Source organism: Terrapene carolina, unplaced genomic scaffold (genome assembly GCF_002925995.2).
Source record: "Terrapene carolina triunguis isolate 2854851 unplaced genomic scaffold, T_m_triunguis-2.0 Scaffold146, whole genome shotgun sequence".
In the NCBI taxonomy this organism is placed as follows: domain Eukaryota; kingdom Metazoa; phylum Chordata; order Testudines; family Emydidae; genus Terrapene; species Terrapene triunguis.
In genome coordinates, this window is record NW_020664497.1 from 1,299,121 (window position 1) to 1,318,647 (window position 19,527).

The window sequence follows — 19,527 nt, forward strand, 5'->3', positions numbered from 1 at the left end:
CCCCCCGCCACAGTCTGCGTCCCCGGTTTAAAATATTCCCGCGAAAACAGCAATACAGACAACGCTGTTCATTAACAAAATCGAAATGATTTTATTTTTTGGGAAGGGGAAGGGGGTGAAGGGGGTATGTAACTGGAGAGGATAGTCAAAATGAACTGGGTAAAGAAACGGGGGCAGGTTCAGCTTCTCTGTCCACAAACTGAAAAGTCACTGGTTGCCCTGCTCACTCAGGAACCTAGCTTTCAAAGCCTCCCGGATGCACAGGGCGTCCCGCTGGGATCTTCTAATGGCCCGGCTGTCTGGCTGGACGTAATCAGCAGCCAGGCTATTTGCCTCTAGCTCCCACCCCGCCATAAAGGTCTCCCCCTTGCTCTCACATAGATTGTGGAGCACACAGCAAGCTGCAATAACGATGGGGATATTGGTTTCACTGAGATCACAGCGAGTGAGTAAGCTTCTCCATCTCCCTTTGAGACGGCCAAAAGCACACTCCACCACCATTCTGCACTTGCTGAGACGGTAGTTGAACAGTTCTTTTTCTGTGTCCAGGGCGCCAGTATAGGGCTTCATGAGCCAGGGCATTAGCGGGTAGGCTGGGTCCCCGAGGATGACTGTAGGCATCTCCACATCCCCAAGAGTTATTTTGTGGTCTGGGAAGTAAATACCTTCCTGCAGCCGTCTAAACAGACCAGAGTTCCTGAACACACGAGCGTCATGAACCTTGCCCGGCCATCCGACGTAGATGTTTGTAAACCGTCCCCGATGGTCCACCAGTGCTTGCAGCACCATTGAAAAGTAGCCCTTTCTATTGATGTACTGGCTGGCCTGGTGGTCCGGTCCCAGGATAGGGATGTGAGTCCCATCGATAGCCCCTCCGCAGTTTGGAAATCCCATCGCGGCAAAGCCATCTATGATGACCTGCGCGTTTCCCAGGGTCACTACCTTTGGGAGCAGTACCTTCACGATTGCCTTGGCTACTTGCATGACAACAACCCCCACGGTAGATTTGCCCACACCAAAGTGGTTCGCGACTGACCGGTAGCTGTCCGGCGTTGCAAGCTTCCAGAGGGCTATGGCCACTCGCTTCTGGACAGTGAGGGCTGCTCGCATGCGGGTGTCCTTGCGCTTCAGGGCAGGGGACAGCAACTCACAAAGTTCGAGGAAAGTCCCCTTCCGCATGCGAAAGTTTCGCAGCCACTGGGATTCATCCCAGACCTGAAGCACTATACGGTCCCACCAGTCCGTGCTTGTTTCCCGGGCCCAGAATCGCCGTTCAACAAAATCCACATGCCCCATTGCCACCGTGATGTCCTCGGCGCTGGGGCTCGTGGTTTCTGACAGCTCTGTGCCACTCTCCGACTTCAGGCTCTCACGGCGGTGCCGTAGCCTCCTCGCCCGATTTCTCTGCATCTGCCTCAGGGAAAGGTGTATGATAAGCTGCGAGGTGTTGAGAACGGCCACAAGTGCAGCGATGGTCGCAGCGTGATCCATGATCGCAGTGCTGTGGCGTCCGCGCTGTCACTGACCAGAAAAGTGCGCGAACTGATTTCCCGCCGGCGCTTTCATGGAGGGAGGGAGGGCGTTAGTGACGGACGGATGACGACAAATTTTTTTTACCCAGAAGGCATTGGCGGCTCGACCCAGAATTCCGATGGGCAGCGGGGACTGCGGGAACTGTGGGATAGCTGCCCACAGTGCACCGCTTCCAATATCGACGCTCGCCCCGTTAGTGTGGACTCACAAAGTCGAATTACTGTCCTTAGTGTGTCCTTAGTGTGGACACACACGTTCGACTTTGCAATATCGATTCCACATATTCGATTTAAGTAAAATCGAATTACCCTCGTAGTGTAGACATACCCTAAGATAGTTTCCTACTAAAAATTTGGGTTGCATCAAACATTTACCGGAAATAATTGGACAAAGAAAAATGGCTTTTCTGCAGAAGATTGTGTTGAGTACTACTTATGTTCCAGTGTCTCAATACTCCTCATTGGTAAGGCCAAAAACGAAGGAACTATTGATAACAAATTTATGAACTAGCTTGGATTATGCACATAATTCAAGAGGGGATACCCACTGGTTTTGTGGGAGTTGCAGGTGCTCCCCACCTTTCAGGGTTTTAGTCCTGGATTTTTGGTAGTTTTGAAAGATTGTCCATGAACTGTGGGCCATCAGATCTGTGTAACATCTTACCTTAGTGTATGGGACCATGCGGAAACCCAGTAAGAGCTTAATTACTAATACTAATAGCTAATGGAGGTATTCCCCTAGCTTAAGGCAAATGTCTTTTCTTCTCTCTACTTCCCCCATGTCCATCCAACTTATCAATCACTTGTGTCCAAAAGACTTTGGTCTCCAGTGCATCAGGTTTATTTTTTTTTTGTTAGTTTCTCTAATAGTCATTTTGTTAATTTTTGTTATTAATACATTTGTATTGTTAGTTACATTTGCTTGTATTGTTAATTCCACACTTTCCTCTATGCACGATGGTTCTACTTCCCCAAGCCCTAAAGGGTAGTTCTTGGGCCCCCATAACCTGTAAGACCTTGGCCCATAATTGCAGGGCCCCATCTTTTAGGTCCCCAGAGACCTCTTAAAAATAACTGTTAGGAATAGGGGATTCTGCAACAAACTAACATTTAGTTACTAAAATAAGTCCAAATCAGCTTAACGTTGCATGACAACTGTGGTACTCCTACAAAATCTTATTTGTTGTGTGTGCTTAAGAAGGTCCCGACCTCAGTGACTTTTATTGTTTGATGGCTATTGCAACATCAAACTTGGGCCTCATTTTATTTGTCAATGTACCCAATTATTGTAATGGTGATGGTTTTCTTGTATTCCCAATTATTATAACTATAATTGTTTGCATTTGTGTTTAGGTTATTTCTGGTGTTTAGTCAATTGTAATGGTTTTAGTTATATTCACCTGGTTATAATTGTTTGGTTTGTTTACAACAGATCACCTGTGCCCTACAATAACAACAACTACTGTAATAATCATAGATAAAGGGGCAGAGTGTTGTAGGAGCAGCCCACCTGGTCAGCAGTTCTAAATATAATTTTTCATTCCATCACTGTCCTATTAGTAATCCTAACTTATGTTGGTTCTGCCTTAAAACAATTACATAAAGTGTGACCCATTCATATAGGATGCACCGAAATGCAGATGCTTGCCCTATCTACTTTGGAACACAAAATGTTTTGTGTTATTTCGGGTAATATTAAGGTTTTAATGCATTTGTTAAAACAAAGGAAAAGTTCTCTGTTTGATATTTACCAATATGACTGGATGCAGTATGTTTCCAGCACTGTGAAACCAGACTTGTTAACTGGGGAAATTGTAAAAATAGCACATCAACAGTCTCTGGAGGCAAAGGTATGGAAGATTAGCCCATTCTGGCTGCCTCAGACCTCGAACCAGTGGGCTGGGGAGGGAGGAAAACTATTGGACACTAGAGGTTGTACCGAATGGACTCCTCAAAAGTGGGTATGCCTCACCTTACCTGTTGCCCCACAGCCTTGTAGTAAAGATGTTTCATTGGGATCATGTATGTGGGAGGAATTGGATAATGACACCAAAGTATTGTACAATGAACAATGTGTATGTATTCACTCATGGAAGGAAGTATTTTGGGAGGATGGGAGTGTTACCAACTCCCCAGTAGATGAATGTAAATGCAATGTCAGTACTGTTTTTACTAGAAATCACAGTTACTATTTACCGCGGCCAAAAAGGTCCCAGCTAACACTAACTGGCTCGAGGTTAGATGGCAAGATCTTACTGATAGCCTAATTAAAAGCAAAGAAGTGACCAAATTTTTAGAACAAATGACCAAGTAGAAAATCGGACTATTCATATTATATATGCCAATGGGGACATGTTACAAATTGCCACCGCAGAGAAACAAATTACAACCTACCACTGGTATGATATATTCTCTGGATGGTCCCCGACTACCACTGGCATCCCATCAGTAATGCTACACCCCTTGATAGTAGTCTTGATATTAAATTGTATTTGTATAATTGGTATGCGTGGCATGTGTTTTCAGATAAAAAAAAGTATGCTAAATTGGAATCACAAACGCATGTTGCCTCACAGTACCTTCTCTTAAACAGGTTAAAAAGAAAGTAACACTAACGATATATGTGTTTACTTTTATCTTTTGCTTTATTATATTTACAATAAATGTGGCATCTTTGCCTTATCCCTCTTAACAAGATCCTGCTGGTTTTTATTCTATTGGTATAACAGGAGTACCAGAGTTGACAGGAGAGCGCTCGGTGGTCGATTTATCGCGTCTTCACTAGACACGATAAATCGACCACTGCTGTATCAATTGCTCCGGAGAGAAGTGTAGACATGCTCTAAGAGTGGTACCTACTGTAAAAGATTTTGCAATGTAATCTACTGAGGCAAAAAGGAATGTGACAAAATTCTTCCTGACAAGCCACTGCTCTCCCCCCCAAACACAGTCATCTGGAGTACCAGAGACAGTTGGGCATTGTTCCTTATTACAGGTGAAGCTGGTAGTGCTGTCTAGTTAAAGGTTGCTTTGCACTCTCAAATTTAGTGACACCAAAAGTTATACCATGTAGTTCCACAGGGTGAGAAAAAACTTCTTTACACCATGAGTTAAAGATACTAGCATTTGTTCTACAGAGTTTTGTCCTTGTCTATAGTGTTATTGGAGAAGAAAATGCATCTAACTGATAGAAAAAATAGCATTGTGGACTCCACTGCTAACAATTATGCAGACACTGTTCATTTAATTCTCTTATAAGAGGAGGAACTGGGGGGGAAGGAGGAAGATGAAGTTACAGTGCCCTTACTAAGGTAAGTAATGTACCACAGTATAAACATTATTTGAAAGGATAAATAAGAGACCAATGAACTGTTGGTCTTGGACTTTATTGTTTCAGAAATCAGTATACAAGCATAGCACATTGTCAGCATAGCACATTGAAAGGATAAAGTAAGTTTCTCAATTGCTGATTTGATCTTTGCCAGGACTGGTAACTAGATTGAGTAGAGCAGCAGTTACATAGGCCTCATTTAATTTTAAGGATTGCCAACAATAGCTTGTGCCCAATATTTTCACAGGTTTACCTGTTATCCCAGCTTATAATACTTGTATTTGCCAAACCAAGTATGGTACTAGAACGAACAATGAAATATAGTTGTAGAAATTCACCATTAATGTTAGTGGGGCATTTTTGTTAAATATGGTAAAGAAAATACCAGTTGTATGGCAGCAATTTGGGAAGAGGAGTCAAAGGATTACAGGCAAAAGCACTTTAAAGTATATAGCATTTAGTTTTGGGGCCTGGAGGACAGGTGAAAAAAGTAGAATAGAGTTCACCTTCCCTTTGTTCCAGCACCATCATTAAGCAAATTTTAGAGTGGGACTGGTCACTGAGCTCAGACCTCAGGAGGCCATCACCAAAAATAACTTAGTTGATTTCAGTATAGTTGTTTTATTGGCCAACAGACACATTATAGCCTAAATATTTTTTGGTTCTGGAACCAACACTTCAATAGTTTGATATTCCCAAAGTTTAACTTCTCAGTGAAAAGACATAGATATAGCTAATGAACATTAAGGATGTTGGAAACATTACAGCCACACTGAACGCTAATTTTTCAAGTATATTCAGGAAAGGTGCTGAAGTTCTATTTACCCACAGGACAAATAGATGTAGTAAGAGCACAAGCTTCTTTACCACCGCCCACCATTCCAGAAGGGTCGCATTGCCTTTCCAAGGCCTTTGTATTTCTCTGTGCTCACCTTAATCCTTTCTAAAATTTCAGTTGAGATGTTACAAGGGCATGAATTGTGATAGACTAAGTCAAGTTCTAGTAGATAGGGCTCTAATTCCTTTCAGGTAGGTCACCCAAAGGCCATCAAATAGCAGAAACAGCTCTCAGACAATACCACTTTCAGTTTAAGCACAACAAGGTTCCATATTCCAATATCGGTCTCTTGAGTTATCTTGTGCCCCTTTCTGTACACTTGATTCCTCATTTTGGAGATCAGTTTCTTTTTACTATGCAATTACAGTAGATGCAAAAAGTGATAGTTACAGAATAATATGTTGTCAAACCTTTCAGAGAAGCAGACTGATCTAGTTTTGTTTACTTAAGTTTAGAATATAATTTACTAAAATATATTTCTTTCCCATTAAGATATCACAAATTATGTAAAAGTGTTTGCACTGTAATCCAAATTTGACCTGTTCACATAAGAACTGGGAAACTTATCCTTGAGATTCATGTTGTACTGAAACACCTTAATAATGCTGAAGTGCTTCAAACTTCTGACTTCTACATGAAAGCTGCTTGTACGCCAGATTCATTTTTACTAGGCATATGCACTAAGCTGACAGAGTTTGGTGAACTATCAGATGGTTGCAAAGAAAAATCTTAATTCACTTTTTCCTACTACTCCCACCAGTGGCAAGCATGGTGGCCACCCGGATAAAGATGTTCAGTGTATCCATGTAAATACCCAGACATCTAAAAAAAAAAAAAAAAACAAAGCCAGTTAGTTTAATTTACTATAAGCAATGTTATAAGCAACATTTAATTACTCAGTGTCAATTCAACACATTAGGAAATTTTAAAAATGAGGTTGAGGACCTGAGTGTCTCACTCAACTTGTTTTTTAAGATACTACATTGTGTATGTGAATCTTGTTTTTCTGAAGTGAACTGTGTAATCATTACAAGCAGAAACTGACTAATTTGCCGCTAAGACTTCAGATATGACATATAGCTCTTATTTACATTTGTTTAAATCACATTATAGAAACTAGAATGACAACCACATGTGTTAAGCAATAAGCTATACATGGGTAAAAATGCACAGTAACTTGTCATGGGACATTACACTTGTAGTTAAAAAACTTATTGGAACTAGGATTTGGCCCAAAACAACTAAGCTTCCATTAAAGTTCAGTGGGACCGGGATTTGGAACAAAGTTTTGAACAATGTTGGGTAGATTCCTTTTTTCTTCCTCCCAACAGCTTATCCCCCAAATCCCTTTTCTTTTAGAGTCACAGTTATTTACATAAAAGTAAATACTAAACTTAGTTCAAAAGGGTAACAGAAATATGCCTTTTCAACTCAAAAATGTAACTGATGAGAGACATTTACAAAGTGAGAAGGTTAGCCTATTATCAGATTTGGCTCTTACTGAGGACAATTAATCATTATATTACTATTAGCTACAGTGGTCATAAAAGTTTTACTAATTTACAATGACAAAGGTTACATATAAACTAAGATATTTTACAGCTTACAACACAACTAAAATTGCTTTGTTTGAACAGATTAAGAATGTGAGCTGAAAGTCTTTCAGAAAGCATGTACAAAGAATTTTCCCCATCCACACAGAAAAACTGTTAGAAAAAAAAAAAAAAAAACTTACACTGGCTGAGAGATGTACATAAAAAGAAAAAGAAAAAAAAGACCTTTTTTGGTATCATATGTAGTACTTAGTCATGCTTCTGTAGTTTTAAAAATAGGTATTTTTCAGTAATAGTTTTATCCCCATTAACTATTTTCATATTGTATTTGGAAAACGATGTGGCTATAATCTAGTGCATTTTAGCGTAAAGTGAGGTTTAATATCCCAAAGTGAATTTCTCTCTAATATCTGCAGGACAGCAGGTCAATTTTCTTTATACACTACTGCATAGCTTGAAGGGACATCATCAGTTAAAACAGTTTTAAAATCAGATCAGTGTTGACACCAGGATAATACTTACGAGTTGATGGGGTCATACTTTGCTACTCCATATATGGACACTGGGTGTGTCTCTGCACGTTTGATAACTTTTTGTGTATCGTACAGCAGGAACATGCCGAAGAGGATCAATCCACCATAAACTGCTACAGAATAGAGGCCTGCTCCAAATGCAGAGGTAGGAGGCAGGAACATAGATCCTGGAATAAGTGTGCAAAAAAGGTGTTAAAAGCAAGCCCCTTCTTTGTGTATATGCTCTGTTACAGTCTTAATTATTTGAGGAATAGCATGATTTATAATGTAGGAGCATGGAAGGACCATCCTGCAAGAGTGCTCATGTCATTCATGGTGCTTCTTATATGCCAGCTATTTTCATGGATTCTAGCATACATGTACACCATAGTAAGAGATGTGACATTTATTCAAAATTGCAGAAGAGTACTATATAGGACTGTCGCACGATTAAAAAAATTAAGCGTGCGATTAATCATGCTGTTAAACAACAACACAATAATACCATTTATTTAAATATTTTTTGGATATTTTCTACATTTTCAAATATATTGATTTCAATTACAACCCAGAATACAAAGTGTACAGTGCTCACTTTATTTTTGAATAAATATTTGCACTGTAAAAAACCAAACAGTATTTTCCAATTCACCTAATACAAGTCTGTAGTGCAATCTCTATCATGAAAGTTGAACTTACAAATGTAAACTTATATACAAAAAAATAAGTGCATTTAAAAATAAAACAATGTAAAACTTTAGAGCCTACAAGTCCACTGAGTCCTCCTTTTTGTTCAACCAATTGCTCAGATAAACAAGTTTGGTTATAATTTGCAGGAGATAATGCTGCCCGCTTCTTGTTTACAATGTCACCTGAAAGTGAGAACAGGGGTTTACATAGCACTGTCGTAGCTAGTGTTACAAGATATTTACGGGCCAGATGTGCTAAAGATTCATGTGTCCCTTCATGCTTCAACCACCATTCCAGGGGACATCAGCCATACTGGTGACAGGTTCTGCTCAATAACGATCCAAAGCAGAGTGGACCTATGTACGTTCATTTTCAACATCTGAGTCAGATGCCTTGAGGAGAAGGTTCATTTTCTTTTTTGGTGGTTCAGGTTCTAGTTTCCACATCGGAGTGCTGTTCTTTTAAGACTTCTGAAAGCATACGCCACACCTCATTCCTCTCAGATTTTGGATGGCACTTCAGATTCTTAACCCTTCGGTTGAGTGCTGTAACTATATTTAGAAATCTCACATTGATATCTTTGTGTTTCGTCAAATCTGCTGCGAAAATGTTCTTAAAATGAACATGTGCTGGGTCATCATCCGAGACTGCTATAATATGAACTATATGGCATAATACAGGTAAAACAGAACAGGAGACATACAATTCTCCCCCAAGGAGTTCAGTCACAAATGTAATTAATGCATTATTTTTTTTAAACGAGCATCATCAGCATGGAGGCATGTCCTCTGGAATGGTGGCCGAAGCATGAAGGGGCATATAAATGTGTAGCATACTGGCACGTAAATACCTTGCAATACCAGCTACAAAAGTGCCTGTTCTCACTTTCAGGTAACATTGTAAATAAGAAGCAGGCAGCAGTATCTCCCATAAATGTAAACAAACTTGTTTGTTTTAGCGATTGGCCGAACAAGAAGTGGGACCGAGTGGACCTGTAGGCTCTAAAGTTTTACATTGTTTTGTTTTTGAATGCAGTTATGCAACGATAAAAATCTACATTTGTAAGTTATACTTTCAGGATAAAGAGATTGCACTACAGTACTTGTATGAGGTGAACTGAAAAATACTATTCCTTTTATCATTTTTACAGTGCAAATATTTGTAATAAAAATATAAAGTGAGCACTGTACACTTTGTATTCTGTGTTGTAATAGAAATCAATATATTTGAAAATGTAGAATAGGGAACCTTTGGCACGCGGCTCGCCAGGGTAAGTTTTTTTACCTGCCGCGTCCGCAGGTTCGGCCGATCGCGGCTCCCACTGGCTGCGGTTCGCCGTCCCAGGCCAATGGGGACTGCGGGAAGCGGCGTGGGCCGACGGATGTGCTGGCCACCACTTCCCGCCACCCCATTGGCCTGGAACGGCAAACCGCAGGCAGTGGGAGCCTCGATCAGCCGAACCTGCAGATGCGGCAGGTAAACAAACCGGCCCGGCACGCCAGGGAGCTTACCCTAGCGAGCCGCGTGCCAAAGGTTGCTGATCCCTGATTTAGAAAAACATCCAAAAATATTTAATAAATTTCAATTTGTATTCTATTCAGTGTGATTAATTTTTTTAGTTAATTGTGTGAGTTAACTGCAATTAATCGACAGCCGTAATATTGTATGATCTAGAATATTTTTTATATTAGACTGTACCGTAATGCATAAGTACAATGGGGCACACATGCAACCCTCCTTCAACATTTTGTGACTTTTGAATTCTTAAATGTCTAGCCTTAAGTTAAATTTAAACAGTTAGAACTTGTAAGCCTCTTACACGTTTCTTTAAAGTTTCACCTAGAGGGCGAAACAAAACCCACCTAATTGGTGTTATTTTCATATGAAACTTCTATGTCAGACCATTTCACAGAGCAATTCTAGCATGTATGTTTCAAAAAGAGAATATACAGAAAAAATATTCAGTAGCAAATTTGAGTCACATTTAACCTGGCAATTTTAATATTTATTACCAGAAGACACCATTGCAGTTTTTTGCTGTGTTACAGTTTACTGAAACTTTAACCAGATGGATTTTTATCCTAGACTTTTTAAAAAAAAAAAATGCATGAAGTCCATGTCTATCAGTACTCTTCACTGAGAGTATTTATAGTGTGGTTTTAAACCAGCAAAAACATTATTTTAAAACAGGGACATGCTGGCAATTTGCTGAGGTGCCAGACTAAAAAACAACTTGCTAAGAGAAGGTTAAGGGGTGACTTGATTACATGTACCTACATAGGGAACAAATACACCTCTACCCCGATAAAACGCGGTCCTCGGGAGCCAAAAAAAATCTCACCGTGTTATAGGTGAGACCGCGTTATATCAGGGTAGGGAGAGAACCCGCTCCCCGCCCCAGCTCACCTCTGCTCTGCCTCCGCCTCCTCCCTGAGCGCGCCGCTGCCGCTTCGCTTCTCCCTCCCTCCCTTCTGGGCTTGCTGCGCCAATCAGCTGTTTGGCCTGGCAAGCCTGGAAAGGGGGGTGGGGTGGGAGATGCGGAGCGGAGGCGGCAGAGATGAGCTGGAGCGAGAAGCGGTTCCTCTGCGCCCCCCGTTACTTGCTGCGGCCCTCCCCAGGGCCTCCCTGCCCCAGCTCACCTCCATTCCGCCTCCCCCCACGAGCGCACCGCAGCTCCGCTTCTCTTCCCTCCCAGGCTTGCCGCGCCAAACAGCTGATTGGCGCAGCAAGCCTGGGAGGGAGGAGAAGTGGAGCTGCGGCACGCTCGTGGGAGGAGGCGGAGCGGAGGTGAGCTGAGGCGGGGGGCCCCGGGGAGGGCCGCAGCAAGTAACAGGCGGACGGAGAGGAACCGCTTGTGGTAACAAGAATTCGGATATAACAAAGTAAAGCAGCCCCATCCCCTGGAGCGCTGCTTTACCGCGTTATAGCCAAATTCGCGTTATATCGGGGTAGAGTTGTACTTAACAACGGGCTCTTCAGTCTAGCAGAAGAAAGTATAACACAATCCAATGGCTGAAAGCTGAAGCTAGATAAATCCAGACTGGAAATTAGGTGTAAATTCAACAACAGTGAGAGTTAACCATTGGAACAATTTACCAAAGGTCATGGTGGATTCTCCACCACTGAATTATTAAATCAAGATTGGAAGTTTTTCCTAAAAGATATGCTCTAGAAATTATTTTGGGGAAGTTCTATGGCCTCTGCTATTATCCAGGTCAGGCTAGTTGATCACTGTGGTCCCTCCTGGCTTTAGAATCTATGAAGATAACAGCTCCTGCAAATACTATCTAATCAGGTACTTTTGGGTGTACCTTTCTCAGACAGGGCCAGTCTCGCTGTATTAAAGATACTGTATAATTAGGTGAGCTCAGTTTTAGACACTTAGAAGTCAAACATCAAAACAGTATTTTGTTTACCAATTGATGAAGCAAGAACAAGGCCAAGGCCTACTCCCAGTGGTCCTCCCATGTTCAGAAACTTTTCACTTGGTGCACACATGGCCACAGTTGAGAGACCTCCTACAATTCCTGCTGTGTACCAGGCAGCTCTGATTAGCAGAGGACCACCCAACAAGGTCAAGGGAGCCACCACTGCACCCATAACACCTAAGTGAAGAAAAAGACAAGCAAGTTTGGAAATTTAGTTATGTTCAATGCTGTATATATTGAATGGCTGAAGATAAATGACCTATCCCAAGAGGGTATTTTTCAGCCACATAACTGAGTTAATAGGCCAGACTCTGTATTGATTTACACTCTGTTCAATCTTATTGAGTTCAATGGGCTTGCGCAAAGAAGAAAAGCCAATGCAGAATTTGGCAGAAAATATTCAGTACAATGCCACAAAACTTAGATGAAATGTGCTACCGTTCATTTAATTATGAAGGACAGTTCAGAAAAATGAGCAGTCTTTATGCTGGCTGATGACAATTACAAGGCCTGTTCAAACTCAGCAACAAGTATATCTTGAACCAATAAATGCTTCAGACAGTACAGTCCGCCTATGGAATGCATTTTCACATGAAGCTGGAGTTGCAGCTGTATTTTGAAAAAAGGAAAGAATTCTCGACATTAGGAACAGCTATGCAATCAAGTCACATGCTTCACGGTAAAAAACGAGTAACAAACGCATCAGAAAGGAATCCCTCTGTGTATTATAAGAATTTGGCCCACCTGTACAGCAACTTGACTTGGTACACCTCTACCTCGATATAACACTGTCCTCGGGAGCCAAAAAATCTTGCCGCGTTATAGGTGAAACCGTGTTATATTGAACTTGCTTTGATCCACTGGAGTGCGCAGCCCTGCCCCCCCCCCTCCCCCCCCGGAGCGCTGCTTTACCGTGTTATATCTGAATTTGTGTTATATCGGGTCGCGTTATATCGAGGTAGCGGTGTATGTCAAGTTTTATAATCTTAAGCACCATACTAGGTCCTATACAAGCTAGTAAACACACTAGTTATGCATATGCAATACCACCACATTAGCATTTCTGAAATCCAGAGACAACTGCAAACTGAGCATTAAGGTTTCTAATGGAAACGGCTTTGAAAGTAAGTAGTGTCACTTGAACCAGTTAAAACTTTCAGTGAGACATGTGTGATTCTTTATCAGATTTGTAATCAAAGTTAAAAATCTGCTTGATATGAGTGAAGTTCATCAACCATATCTTCTTACACTGAAAGTGTTTCAGAACACTGGGTTTTCAATGCCCACCCTGATAGTGAATTGAGCGTGTGGACATTTAATATGTCATACAATACTAACCTTTCAGAAGTTACAAAAATCAGAAGGGATAAATGCTCTTCCTGATAACATACTGTGAACAGTACAATTCCTTTACTGAGACACTTCTGTTGCCTAAGAGAAGGTGGTTTTCAGAGGACAGACCTTATTAACAAACGAGTTGCAGGAGACAAGCTGCATTATATTAAAAAGTGAATGAATATTGCACACAAGGTACATAGCAACTAGCTGGTAGCTCATATCGGAGTGACGTAACTGGTGTTGCTCTACCCCTTCCCACTGATCCATGAAAAGCCGATGGTTCACTGATGATATTGTGACAACACGGTGAGTGATTGGCTTACTTCAATCATTTGCATGTTACTATAATTTTAAACTATTATAGATCAAAACTAATGGTACATTCATTTGCACAAAAAAATATAATTTAAGTGACACCTTACTTGCCCACATCAGAACTGCAGAAATAATCTGCTGCACGTTGACTCATACAACTTGATTATATAGGACTGCTGAGGAGGCAGTTAGTACCAGTATGATACTTATAAAGCCATGCTAACTATAAAGCAATCATTCAGCAGGTAAGCTGAAAAGACAGCTAGAAGATGCAAGTAATTTCATGTACTAATGTGGCATATATTGCAGGTTTGATTTGAACATGCATTTTCACAGAAGAAAAAAATTACAGTTCTTTAAAGGGACACAGATTTGACTAACCACATTTCCACCTAAGTGTTCTTAGCATTATAACTCATAAGATCACTATAAAAGATTCGAGCAGAAACTATTTCTATTCTTTAGTTTGTTCATTTCAGTGTACTTTTTGTACTGTCAGTTTCATTGTTTTGTGGAAGGAATAAAGCCTTCCCCAGGGTCTTCAAGAATATGCTTTACCTGTATTAGCAACTCTGACAATGAAATCAAAGGCAGTAAGAAATAGAGAAACAATGTGCACAAGTGGAAGAAGGGGTAAGCCTGAGCACATTTGCTCTTTTGAAGGGTGTTTTCAAAGGGCCCCCAAAGAAATAATCAACAGGGAGCAGAACACTCCTTTTAAAATTTTAAAAAATATGTTTTTAAGGGAGCTCATAAAATTCCTTTTTATGAAGCGTCTTTCAACTTTATTTTTTAAGGAAATCGCTTCAACAAAGGAACGGCTTTGCTTTCTCAATTACCAATGATGTGTCTAAAGTAATTGTTAATTTTTAATATCATGGAAACATTACTGTACCATTTATTCTATTAATAATGAATGCAAATAATCACAATCTTTCAGCAGATGCTTTGCTGAAAACAGCCTTTTGACTAGTCATGAAGACTTCCAGCATAACCTGCAACATACCACTAACCGACCAGTAATTTCTACGTTCTTACTGAGCTAACAAACTGAAGCTCAGTAAATTCACTGGTCAAGCACAGGATGGGAAGAGGAAATCACCCCAAACTTTGACCTTTGGAGGATCTCTGGTAAGGTCAATCTGGATTATTAACTTTCAACTGATCAGGTACCTTCTGAATCCTATCATGAAGTCTGGTGCATTCATATAGTCAGGGCTGTCACCAGGCCCTCAATTTCTACTTAACCAGCAGGGGGGGGCAGGTTTTGCTTCTATTAAGGTGAACAGGTTTGAGAAATGGTTAGATTGAATCAGAGGGCCTTGGCTGTTCTGTGGCAGCTGAGTACAATGAATAGAGGGTAAGGGTTCCTCAAGTGGAAAGGCATGCTTGCAGAATCCAGATATCCCCAGTACCATTTAATGAATATTAGCAAGAGAGAAAATGCATGGCAAAGACCAATACCAATAGCCACACCAACCTTACAGAGGATCTGTTATCAATCCACTTATATTTAAGAGAACAAGGATGTCTAAGTAGCTGAATGCTGCACAACGTACTTGGGGCAAAAGACATCTCCAGAACTCACCCATAAGCCCCAGCCAACGTAAGAAAGATACTTTAAAGAATATTTCATTAACAGCCACACCGAAGGTGCTGTGAACAGGAATGAAAGGAGCTAAAAGGAAGTTACAGCTTCCCAAAAGCAATAGATATTTCATTAAAGTTTTGGGAGACTAAGAACTTGTTTTCCTTTAGAAGTAGGTTTATCTTCAGCAAAACCACAGACATAATATTTCACGTTAAGTAGCTGAAATACTGTCACACAGAAAATTAAATGCACCTACCTGCATGAAGCATCCAGGCAAGGTGTTTAGCACCAGGATTACCTTCATAGGATATTGACCTAACCAGCATCCCAGCACCAATCATAGCTGCAAAACTTGCACCTATTGCCTGTAATATAAAGAATTACCACATAAGAATTCAAGAGCACACTGAGATGTACAAACTTCTCTACTCTGCCTCTGAAATCTTAGTTTATATTAATTTCTTTTACTAGCCTAAATGTCAATAGTACTCCTATGCACAATTATCTCTCAAAGATTCAAGAGCAGAAAGCTGCACACATAGTTGAGTAAAAGCACAATTAACTCAGAAGTACCCAGCTAAACTTCACACAATAGCCCAAATCCAGCAGTCCTTACTCTAGCAAGACCCCAATGAAGTCAAAGCATTTTTTACCCAGGAAATCTTAGGACTGTCCAAGCCAAGAGGTATACCAATTGGTGCTATATGTCTAAAGCTGTCCAGTACAAGATATGCCAGGTAACAAACAAACAACAAAAAACACACAGAGGAAGCAACTAACTGGATGATTCCAAAGGTGTCCCCTGATGGTTCACTGTATCCCCACTTACGACCTTTCATTTACTTAAAATATTTAAGCATTGCTGCTTGTTCCTTGTACATGCTTTCTCCCCAAGCCCCATCCAAATACCATCTGTCCCTGCTCCCATTTGTTTCCAAACCATATGTCTCTTCTCTTGCTCAGTCTAGCTGCTTCCTGCTTGAACAGGAGTGTGTGGCCTAGCAGCTAATAGATGGTTGACTGAGACCATTAGCTGCTACTTCTGGTTTGCTCTTGCCAAAACCACATCTCCATGACATGCCTAAATGGACCTTGGTGCAATTCTGTAAATAGACGAAACATGGCTATCTGTAGCTATGCCTTCTACTTTGTCCAATTATCTACATTTACCCTTTTCAGCACATGCGCTCTGCGGATACCCAGCCACCCTTTTTAATGTATGTCTCCTGCTCTCCCTGCCTCATGTATGCACACATTCATTAGAATTTTACTCTGGGGGAATTCTGCACCAAAAAATTAAAAATTCTGCACACATTTTAAAATTCCGCATATTTTGTCAAAATAACACAATATAATCACTCCAGTTTCAATTATTTTGGTAATTTGTTTCAAAATACCTGTCAACATGTCAGCAATACAGACAAGAGCAAAAAAAGATTCCCCCAGGAGTGTTAAAGACACCCCTACTAAAACCCAGTTCCAGTGGGGGCAGGAGAATGCTGGAGAGAGCTGTGGGGGCCCCCCCAGAGCCCAGCCACCAGCGTCCCCCTCCCCACAGAGCCCAGTCATGGGGCACCCCCTGGCTCAGGCACCAGCACCCCAAAGCCATTACTACCCTAACTTCTTTACTGTCCTGCTGAGGGACATGATATGGTGCAGCCCACCCCTTCTTCACCATTTGCCAGAGTTGGCTGGATCTCCCACACCCTCTCCCATCCCCAGGAGAATGAGAATCAAAAAGCATGCAACCTCCAGCCCCACTAGGCTAGGCACGCTCACTGTGAGCTGGGCTTTGCAGAGTCCAGTGGCCCCTAGAGGCAGCCAGAAATTCTGTGGCGTAAACAGGGAATTCTGTGAAATTCTGCATTGTGCAGTGGTGCGGAATTCTCCCAGGAGCAGAATTTACACCAGCATGAACATTTGAAAATTTGGACCTAAATGTTGTCACTATATTATGCACAATTGATAAACAGATTTGCAGAATCTGGTACAGATGTCATTTTAATACTAAATTTTCAGATAGTCATACACCTACAAATGCCAGTGTGCATGTTCACAGGGAGGAACAAGCAGGAGACATGCATACACAAGATTTCCAAAGGAGATGGCTGGACAACCACAGAGCATATGTAGATGCAAATGGATAAATTAACAAGCCTGGCCTCATTAAGCCAAATACCATATTCATAGTTGTGCATGACGCTGATCAACTTATGCGCAGGCAAGCTAGGCATTGTTTTGGCAGCAGCAAGTCATATGACCTGCCTCTGAACAGTTAGCTATTGGCCACTGGCAGGTTTACGCAGCCTTTGAGGACATCAGTCTGATCAGATAAGTCAAGTCTGATGCAATAGGTCAGTTTCATACCAGAAGCCACAGCTTTACGATTTCACCAACTTTAAACTATGCTTAATTGTTCAATATGACCAGCTGAAGAAACTTTTACATGACCACAACAGACTATTTTAACAAGTAATATTAGCTAGCACACATTAGGCTCTTGACATGCAAATATACCTAAATTTAAACAGAAAACGAACTTATGTTTAAGTTTAAATATGTATGTTTAGTTAAGATTCTTTGATGTTCTTCATAAAGCCATCTTTTACTAGGACTAGATAATTAGCAATAGCTCCCTCTACTGTACATAATGTGCCCGTAGTGATATTTCTGAAACAAAATGTTTAAAATAAAACCACATTCAGCACTTCGTGGAGTAAAATTAGTTTAATCTTATCACCATTCTTATTGCCAAGTTATGTATTGTAAATTAACCACAGTTTAACTATAACTAAGCTATGCATGTTTTAGCTAAGGCTAGGTCTACACTACAGCGGGGGGTCGACCTAAGATACGCAACTTCAGCTACGTGAATACCGTAGCTGAAGTTGCGTATTTTAGGTCGACTTACCTGGCTGTGAGGACGGGGGAAAGTCGACCGCTGCTGCGCTGCCGTCGACTCCGCTGCCACCTCTTGCCACGGTGGATTTCCGGAGTCGACGGCAGAGCGATCAGGGATCGATTTTATCGCATCTTCACTAGACGCGATAAGTCGATCCCAGAACATCGATTGCCTGCCGCCGGACCCTCCGGTAAGTGTAGATGTACCCATAGATAACTAAACCTTCAGTTCTTTCTTTATGACACTTTACCACTACTCGATTTGGTAGCATTAAGTGTTTAAGTTACTTTTTAAAATAGCTATTAAAGAGTGTTTAAAGCAGAGTCTATTTTCAGCTTTTACTATTTTATGCTGTTAAACCATCTAACCATGAGAAATTGATCTTGTTCAGTTTAAGTCTGAGGTTATCCATAAATCCAGTTACCTAAAAGGGGAGCCACTTGTAAAATTATGAATACCTAAGTAAATCATATTGCTTAGTTTAAACATAGGATTTACCTCTACAAGCTTGTTTCAAATATTCCTGTTAAGTTTGTGAGAGATTGCAGCATATTAAAGTCAGATTTCAGTTTTATTGGGGTGTAGTGAGTCGGCGTGGCCCCCCTCCGCCAGAGTAGAGTTGCCTCCAACCCCAGCGTGGGCGGAGCCACCGGGTCTGGGGCCCGCCCCTCCGAGGTCACGGCCCCGACCCGGAAGTATAAAAGCCCGCCGCCAAAGCTCAGTAGCAGCCAGACCGCCGGAGAGAGCAGACGTCCCGGGCCGAGCTCCTGCTTGGGAGGCGGCCGCAGGCCGCGAGCCGCCTGCTAACGGCCCACGCCAGTCAAGCCTCCCTCTCGCCAGGTACCCTGAGGAGGACTGGCCCAGCCTGCCCCGGACCCGTCATCACGAGGAGGACTGGCCCAGCCTGCCCCGGACTCGGCACCCCGAGGAGGACTGGCCCAGCCTGCTGCGGGCCAGCTATCCCGAGAGGGACTGGCCCAGCCTGCCCCAGACCAACGGCCCCGACGAGGAGTCGAGTCTGCCCCGTGCCAGCTATCCTGGGGAAGAACTGCCGGACCAGCCCCCAAGCCCCGCTCCCGAGGAGCCGATGCTATTGGACTGGCCCGAACCCAGCACTGCCGCCGAGGTAAGCCCCGAGGGGGAACACGGAAGTGGCCCGGGGGTAGCCGACCCAGGTCAGGCTGCAGAGGCCTGTGAGCCGATGTCAGTGTGTTTCGGTCAGGACACCCCACTGACCGGCAGCGACAGCAATCGCTGCTAGGGCCCCGGGCCGGGACGCAGTGGAGTGGGTGGGCCTGCGTCCCCCCTGCCACCCCCACTCCCGGGTGGCAGGCTTCCCCCTCACCCAACGCTCAGGTAGGAACCTGAACCCCTGAACGGCTTGTCGGCTCAACCCCTGCCTCAAAGGGCTTGAGCGAAGACTGTTGTGTTTGCCCAGCCTCTGCTCCAGAGGGCCTGGGCTCCTGTACTGTTGTGTTTGCCCAGCCCCTGCTCCAA

General features: G+C 42.3%; 1 protein-coding gene across 1 annotated transcript in view; it reads right to left on the bottom strand.

Moving 5' to 3' along the window:
- Positions 1-4,899: 4,899 nt before the first annotated feature.
- Positions 4,900-19,527, bottom strand: part of GHITM (growth hormone inducible transmembrane protein) — a 26,184-nt gene continuing 11,556 nt past the window's right edge. Inside the window, exons 6-9 of the mRNA XM_024209991.2 lie at positions 15,385-15,493; positions 11,873-12,061; positions 7,777-7,954; positions 4,900-6,523 (exon numbers count right to left, since the gene is read on the bottom strand). Coding sequence (XP_024065759.2) covers positions 6,436-6,523; positions 7,777-7,954; positions 11,873-12,061; positions 15,385-15,493 — 564 coding nt within the window. The 3' untranslated portion in view covers positions 4,900-6,435. The remainder of the gene's footprint in view (positions 6,524-7,776; positions 7,955-11,872; positions 12,062-15,384; positions 15,494-19,527) is intronic.